Genomic DNA, 7,945 nt, shown 5'->3' on the forward strand with positions numbered 1-7,945 from the left:
TCATATAATGCAATATATATAAGTTCACAAATAAAACAATAATCTCATACACTAACTTTCTCCAATCTCTAGCTTCCAAACACAAACATGCAAAGCAGCAGAGATGAGCCAGTATCACCTGCTGGACGGTTATTTTTGCAGTCAAAAACTGAGCTTATAATCAACTGTTCAATAGGCTTCAAAAATCCCCTTGAACCAGAAGCCATGAAAACATATGTCGCAAACTCTTTATTCATGAAACACCCTAGATTTTGCAGTCTCTTAGTGGTTGATGCAAAGGGTAGGGAATTTTGGAGGAAAACCAAAATCAATATAGATAATCATGTAATTATTCATCCCAAAAATCCAAGCTTAGAATGTGAATCAGAGGAAGAATGTGAGGACAAAATTAATGCTATTTTAGCAGATTATGCAGTTTCTTCTCCTTTGAGTATGGAGAAACCCTTATGGGAGTTACACATAATTAGTGAACTTAAATGTATGATTTTTCGATTTCATCATGCTATGGGAGATGGCATTTCTTTGATGTCATTGTTTTTAGCTACTTGCAAAAGATTATGTGATGGTAAAGATGCTGTTAGTGATGTTAATGTTAGTGAAAATAAGAAGGGAGAAATCAAGAAAAGGAAGGGGAAAGGAAATCCATTCATAGGAATATTGAAGGTGATTTGGTGGACAATACTTTCTGTGATGGAGGTGATTGGAAGGTCTCTATGGGTAAGAGATAAAAAGACTGCGATTAGCGGCGGCGATGGGGTGGAGCTCTGGCCGAGGATGGTGGCAACTGCCAAGTTTACTCTTGAGGATATGAAAACTGTCAAAAGGACTATTCCTCACGCGGTAAGTGTAGGGGTTTTTCTCTTGTTTTTTTTCACAACCCTCTTTCCTCTTTTTATGATCATTTCCTCTATATATAAAGTAATAATATTTTGATTTAGGCTCCGTTTGGTAGGGCGTAAAATATTTTCAGTGTAAAATGATTTTCATGGAAAACAATTTACAATGGAAAACACAATTCCAAAATTAGTTTTCCGTTGTTTGGTTACATGTAAGAAAAATGAGGAAATGAAAGGAAAATGAAAGAGAAAGTAATGAGGTAGTGAGAGGAGTGTACAAGAGAGATAAGGAAAATAGTTTTCCCTTCATTTTTAAAGGAAAATGGTTTTCCATCATTGGGAGAGTAATTTTACCCCAAAGGAAAATGGTTTTACACTCTTTTCCCAACCAAACAATGTAAAACTAAAAATAGAGGAAAATAGTTTTCCGGGAAAACGTTTTACACCCTACCAAACGGAGCCTTAGTGAAGTAATACCACTATTTTTTTTAACTGAGACATGTGTTGTGCAAGTACCATAGAAAAAGTGTAAAAGATGAAGAGAATGAGAGTAAAAGTAAGAGAAATGTATGTGCAGAAACTTATCATATAAGGAAATTTACGAAAGAGGAGAGTTTGGTCCACTTATAAGTATAGAGGAGATTACATATTCAAACCAATTATAGTAGGAGTAACTCTTTTAACTTATAATGTGGTACTTTATCTCCTCTTACTTTCTTTAATAGGGGATAACTCACATATATGCTGATGTGCAAAAAAACAAATGGTTTAACATACATTATGCTTAGGTGAGTGACATGAAAATGATTGCCACCTCTTGCAGACCATCAATGACGTTCTCTTTGGAGTTATATCTTTTGGTTTTTCGAAATATTTGGAGAGTCGGTCGTCACAAGGTACAAATTATGAACTTCAAACTACTTACTATTAAATTGTTTCGTTATTCGTATAACGCTTGACCTAGTGGTAATGAAACAACCTTCCAATCTCAAGGTTGGGGGTTTCGATCTGATAAGACCCTTCATCTTACCATCTAAAAAATAAGTTTCAGTATTCCTATGTGTATTTAGTCGAGTTTAGTTCGTCGTTTGGTTGTCATGATATAGGTGCACACATAATCGAGAAACTAGTGATTATTTACTAGATTATGTAACATCATTGCATTGGTCCATATTTTCAAGTTGAATCCAACAAAGATATAAAAAAATCAATAATTAATATGAACCAATAAAGATGAATCTAACAATTTTTTTTTTTTGAAATTAACATTAATTCATTGAAGAATGTAACAATTTAACTATAATATGTGTTGTGTAAAACAATTTCATAATAATATACGTCACAATAATATTATTATAAAATCACCTGACATTTTATCCTAAAAAATTCGATTTGTTGATAGATGGTTTACTTTTTAATTTCAAATAGTTAGCTTTTTATACAATGGATCACTCTTCTGATTGTGACATGTTCACTTATAAAATACGGTTTTTTCACCATATACCCCTGACAAATTTTTTTTTGCACCGTATACCCTTTTAACTTTCCAAATTCATCATATACCCCTCACATTTCGAAAAATACATCAACTTACCATTTTGACTAACGGTGTTAGACTTCCGTTAGTCATTAACCCCTAATCCCCTCTAACCCTAATTAACTAACCTAAATCAAACCCTAACCCTAACCCCCACTGCCACATCACCCTACCCCTTACCCCACTGCCACATCACCCCACCCCTTACCCCCACTGCCACATCACCCTCCACTGCCACATCACCCCCTCACTACCACCACCTCCTCACCACCCCCTCTCCCCACTCCCCAGCAACCCCCTCCCCCCTCCCTTGACCCCCACCCTCATCCCACCGGATTTTCGCACCAGACCCTACCCCCACCCTGACCGGATTTTTGCACCAACCCCACCACACACCGGATTTTTGCACCTGACCCTACCCCCACCCTGGCCGGATTTTCGCACCAACCCCACCCTACACCGGATATTCGCACCTGACCCCTACCTCCACCCTGACCGGATTTTCGCCGACCCCAGCCCACCGGATTCTCTGCTCTGAAACCGTTGCACAACCCCCACACCACCCTCGCAGCACCCTTAAAATTATCGCACCACTCCTAAAATCCTCGCACCTCCCTTAAAAATCCTCGCACCTCCCCTAAAAATCCTCGCACCACCGCGAAAACCCTTCGCACCACTCTAAAAACCTCGCACCATCATCGTACCTCCCTGAAAAACATCGCACTATCCCTGATAAAAGCCAAATTTCTGCTCGAAAGCAATTTTGCGCGGGGGGGGGGGGTGAGACTGCAGTTTGGGGTAACTGGAGTGGGGGGTGGAAGTGGGACTGCAGTGGGGATGAGAGTGGGACTGCTGCGGGGTGTCGGAAGGTAGAGGGGGTTGTGGTGTTGTGGGCGGCGGAAAGGGGAGGGCGCGACGCTGCAGGTGGCGGATGGGGGGGCTTCGGGGGTGGCAGGGAGGAGGACTGCAGTGGTGGGGGGGGGGTGGGTGGGGTGTGAGGGGGATGGGAGGGTTAGGGTTAGGGTATTAGGGATAGAATATTAGGGTTAGGGTTAGGTTTAGGGTTAGATTTAGGTTAGTTAAGTAAGATTAGAGGGTGATTAGGGGTTAATGACTAACGGAATTTAACGCCGTTAGTCATTAAGGGTAACTGGATGTATTTTTTCAAAAGTAAGGGGTATATGGTGAATTTCAAAAGTCGAAAGGGTATATGGTGCAAAAAAAATTTGTCAGGGGTATATGGTGAAAAAACCGTATAAAATAAGTGACTGCTTTAGAATTTTAAAAACAAAAACCATTTTTGCACCAAAAAAATACGATTATTCCTATTTTACAATAAATTAACATAAGATTGTCTTATATAAGATTTTGTACACGCACAATAATTGTACAAATAAATGGTACAGAAGAGGATTATCCAAAATATTATTGGAAGTATATATAGCTACTTTTCCTAAATAAAAAAAAATTTAAGGTGTTAGTATAGCTGCCTTACCAAAAGTAATAACCACGGTTTAATGCCTCACAAAAGTATTATGGTTGAACTCTTTAAGTAAACACGAGGTACCCCTTTCTGTTTGTAATTAGGTTTGCAGGAAGGGCAACAAATCACGGGATTAGCCACGGTTAATTTAAGAAAGCAACCCGGATTACAGGTAAATTATAAAGTTAATTTAATCTGTTTCTCGGTGATGTTTAATTTTTTTTCTTGATGTTGTTTAGTTCACATATATAACTGACAGTTCCTTGTGATTAAACTAGGAAGTATCCAAGTTAATGGATGAAAATTGTTCCAGATGGGGTAATAAATTCGGGTTTATGATATTGCCTGTTTATTATCATAACACAAAAGATGCAGATCCACTGAAGTTTGTAAAAAGAGCTAAGGTCATGATTGATCGGAAAAAACAATCCTTGGGGGCTCATTTCTCATACTATGCAGGGAAGTTTACAATGTCTCTACTTGGACCGAAGGTAACGTACTCCTACACCAAGAAGACAGAAAGTGTGTTTTCAATTCTTAACCGCTACTCGTTTAAGATTTTGAACTCGTTTAAGTAAGTGGGTTGATTTTGTACGGCCTAATCATTAATTAGGAGGGATTAAGGATGTACTTTCAAGTCGGATCCGTCAATAGACTGTTTTATTGCAAAACTAATAATATTATTTACTTATCTTATAGTGGTTCAAGTTTTTCCTTAATGTTAAAAGTTTATGCTTGATAAATTAGCTTTTCAACATCCTAAACTATAAGTCTATAACTTGAGTGTGCGTAACATTATAAAATTTGGGTGCTAGCAAAAATATCTTGAACTGTTGGACTTCGTGCAGCGCGTATCATTAATAATAATAATATTTTTCCCTAATAATTATATTATTATTATTAGTAATAGTAGTGTAATTAATTTTCTTCCAATCCAAAAAAATGGACCACTTACACCCAAGCAATCAATCGGGGTTGAGTATAATTTTTTGGTTTTATTCTTTGGTTGTTAACTTGTTATATTTGATTATTTCGGCATGGTGGCCTGGGTGAAATAAATTATGATGTTGGTATATTTGGTTTATACAAAATGTATGGCCTGCAATTGATAATTTTTTTTTTTTTTTGAGGGGAATAAAAATAAAAATAAAAATAAAAATAAAAATAAAGAACACATGCTAAGCTAACACACTTCTAAATTGCTGCTATAATTTCAGGCTGCGAGCATGTCTAATCACAAAATTCTTTGCAATACAACCTTCGTCATCTCAAACATAGTTGGTACACAAGAGGAATCCACATTTGCTGGAAACCCCATGACCTATATAACAGCAACAACTACTAGCTTGCCTACTGTAAGTGATCTATATATCTCTTGGCGAAAACATATTTAGGCGTAATTTTTAAATTCATGTATAAGAATACCACAACCGACATGTTGGAATATAGTCTTCGATATGTATGCATTTAGAGAGTTGGAAAGTTTGAGTGTGGATCTTGGTCCCACATGGAAGGAATAGATTGTTGTTGATATCTCAAAAACCTCTCAATCATGTTCATGGAGGATGGATAATCGTGCTATAAATCCATTCTTAAATTAGGGAATTCTGGGGATAAATAAGCATTTAATCTCATTTCCATAATTTGTTAGAACATTTATAGGGTGATGGGTTTTATAAGCTTATATGATTCTATACTAGAAGAGGAGGAGGTCTAGTATGTTAAGATTAGAATACGCAAAGTCACAGGGAAAAAATCAAGCAAAACTGAAGGTCAGTCGCGGGTCGCGACCAGTGCATTGTCACGAACTCACGATTTGTATCACGAGTCGTGATGGGGGTTCTGTTCTGGGACGTGAAAAGTTGTGTGAACGGTTTATAATCGTTGTATTGCGTACGTTATCCTTTTAATGACTATTAGGATTTTTAATCTGAGGATTAAAGGTTCTTAATAAGTGGATTAAAGGGGTGTTATGGCAATAACAACTCTAATCTATGAAAGTGATATTTATATATGACCTTTGTGATTCTTATGAGAGGAGAGGAAAAAGAAAATCAGTTTTTTCATATTCCTAACTACTTGTTTTGCTTGAGAGAAACCTAGCTATTTCTCTCTAGTGTTCTTTACAAACTCTAAACACAAAGTTCTTAGCTTGTTGATTCACATAGAAGATCATCTTGTGAATTGTTTCTTCATTGTATCTCATTAGTTATTTCGTGTTAACTCGGTGATCCTAGAGGGGCGAAATTAAACTAATAGGAAAGCGTAGTTTTCATGCCTTGGAGTGGTATATCCGGTTCCCTTGTTTGATCACACGAATAACATAATTGCGTGGGGCTAATGTTATTCTAAGGACAGAGAAATTCTCGTCGTAGTCTAGTTTCTGAAATTTTTGATTTATATGTAGTTGATGTATATCTAACACACCATTAATCTATACATCTATACATATATATTAAAAGGCGTGCGTAACAACGTCGATGCGCCACGTGGCACTCTCCTCCTGCCACTAGAATTTTGCCACGTGTTTGTTAACCAACAAAGTCAAGTGGTCATTATTTAAGAAATAAATATGCTGAAGCCTGGGCTCGAACCTCTGACCTTACGTAAGGGTTTTCAAAGAATCACCATCTCATCTAACATCTCTTAATGATCCATGTTTCCACAAAATTGAAAATATGTGTTGTAATTAGTTAATGTTATTAAACATATCCCTTGCATCCTTAAAAATAAATAAATTTGCATGTCCGTTTAAATTAATTATGTATGCATGATACCATTTGAAGAGCAATGTTGACCACTGCAGTACTATCCCTAGGGAGTTTTAGTTCATGTAATCTATGTACAATTTAAAAATTGCGTAGTATAGGGTTTGATTCCGAGACCTCAAGTACATATACTACAGTCTTAACCACTAGGCTAAGTTGTATTTATTGTTATTATCATAAAGTATTATATTAATAAATGAAATTTTTTCTTACCCAGGGCATAGCCCGGGCCTAATAACTAGTTATTAGCTTTAAAACGAATCGCTAATCGAGTTATTTATCTATTCATAATTACATAGTTTGTTTGGTTTTATTTGAATTTTGGAATATTTAGGCGGTTATGATGCACATGGTGAGCTATGCGGGAAAGGCTAGCATGCAAATTTCGGTGGCAAAAGAAATAATCCCTGATCCACGATTTCTGGCACAATGCTTTCAAGATGCGTTGCTTGAAATGAAGACTGCTGCACAGCCTGCAACAGTGGATGATGTCTGCTAGCCATTGGATTCAATATTGCAAGCATGCATGCATGATGAGGCCTGATCAGGGTAGTTGGCACGGCCCGATGGCCGCATGGGCACTATGGCTCCATTCACTTACTCATTTTTTAGGGTATATTTCGGAACTGTTGAAAATGCCGACTAGAAACCATATAATACTCCCTCTGTTTTTTTATCATTCTCACTTTCCTGTACACATCTCCCAATGCACTTCTTTGAACTTAAATATATTTCATTATATATTAGTAAAAATTATAACGATTGAATAATAATAACGTACTAATTGAGACGAATCAAACAAGACCCCACATGACTATATTTTTTCTTATAAATTGAAAAAGATTGAGAAGATTCTCTCCAAGTATGAATAGTGCCAAGATTCCAAGTGAGAAAGATAAAAAAAAAAAAAACAGAGAGAGTACTCTTTGTGTTTATTAATAGTTGTACGTAAATGATCTTGCATGTATGTCAAATGCACTACTTTAAACTTTAATATATTCAATTTATGTGTAAATAAAAAATTGTAAAAATTTTATCTTTATGAAAATACATTCATAGGGAGAAGGGAGCTCCTCACATGGGTCGGGTCGAAGTGATTAATTGAGACCGGGTAATTATATACAGAAGGGAGCCGGTGAACGACATTCATAACTAAGGTCCTAAGATCCTTATTAGGTAGGTTCTGACGAATCTAAGAAGATCTCACATGACTCTGGTTTTCCTTACATATATATAAAACAAAAAGGTTAAATTAGAGAATGTGAATAATATCAAAAACCAATATGATGCAACTATCAAAAACTAACAAAAAAGTATAATT

At 36.5% G+C, this 7,945-nt stretch overlaps 1 protein-coding gene across 1 annotated transcript; it reads left to right on the forward strand.

The window, feature by feature from the left end:
• On the forward strand, positions 1-7,303 carry LOC130589349 (wax ester synthase/diacylglycerol acyltransferase 8-like). Its single transcript, XM_010667573.4, has 6 exons — positions 1-840; positions 1,660-1,732; positions 3,961-4,028; positions 4,135-4,347; positions 5,074-5,211; positions 6,959-7,303. The coding sequence occupies exons 1-6, from the start codon at positions 88-90 to the stop codon at positions 7,121-7,123; spliced, it is 1,410 nt and encodes a 469-aa protein (XP_010665875.1). The 5' UTR covers positions 1-87; the 3' UTR covers positions 7,124-7,303.
• The last annotated feature ends 642 nt before the right edge of the window (positions 7,304-7,945 follow it).

Source organism: Beta vulgaris, chromosome 9, assembly GCF_026745355.1.
Source record: "Beta vulgaris subsp. vulgaris cultivar EL10 chromosome 9, EL10.2, whole genome shotgun sequence".
Lineage (NCBI taxonomy): Eukaryota > Viridiplantae > Streptophyta > Magnoliopsida > Caryophyllales > Amaranthaceae > Beta > Beta vulgaris.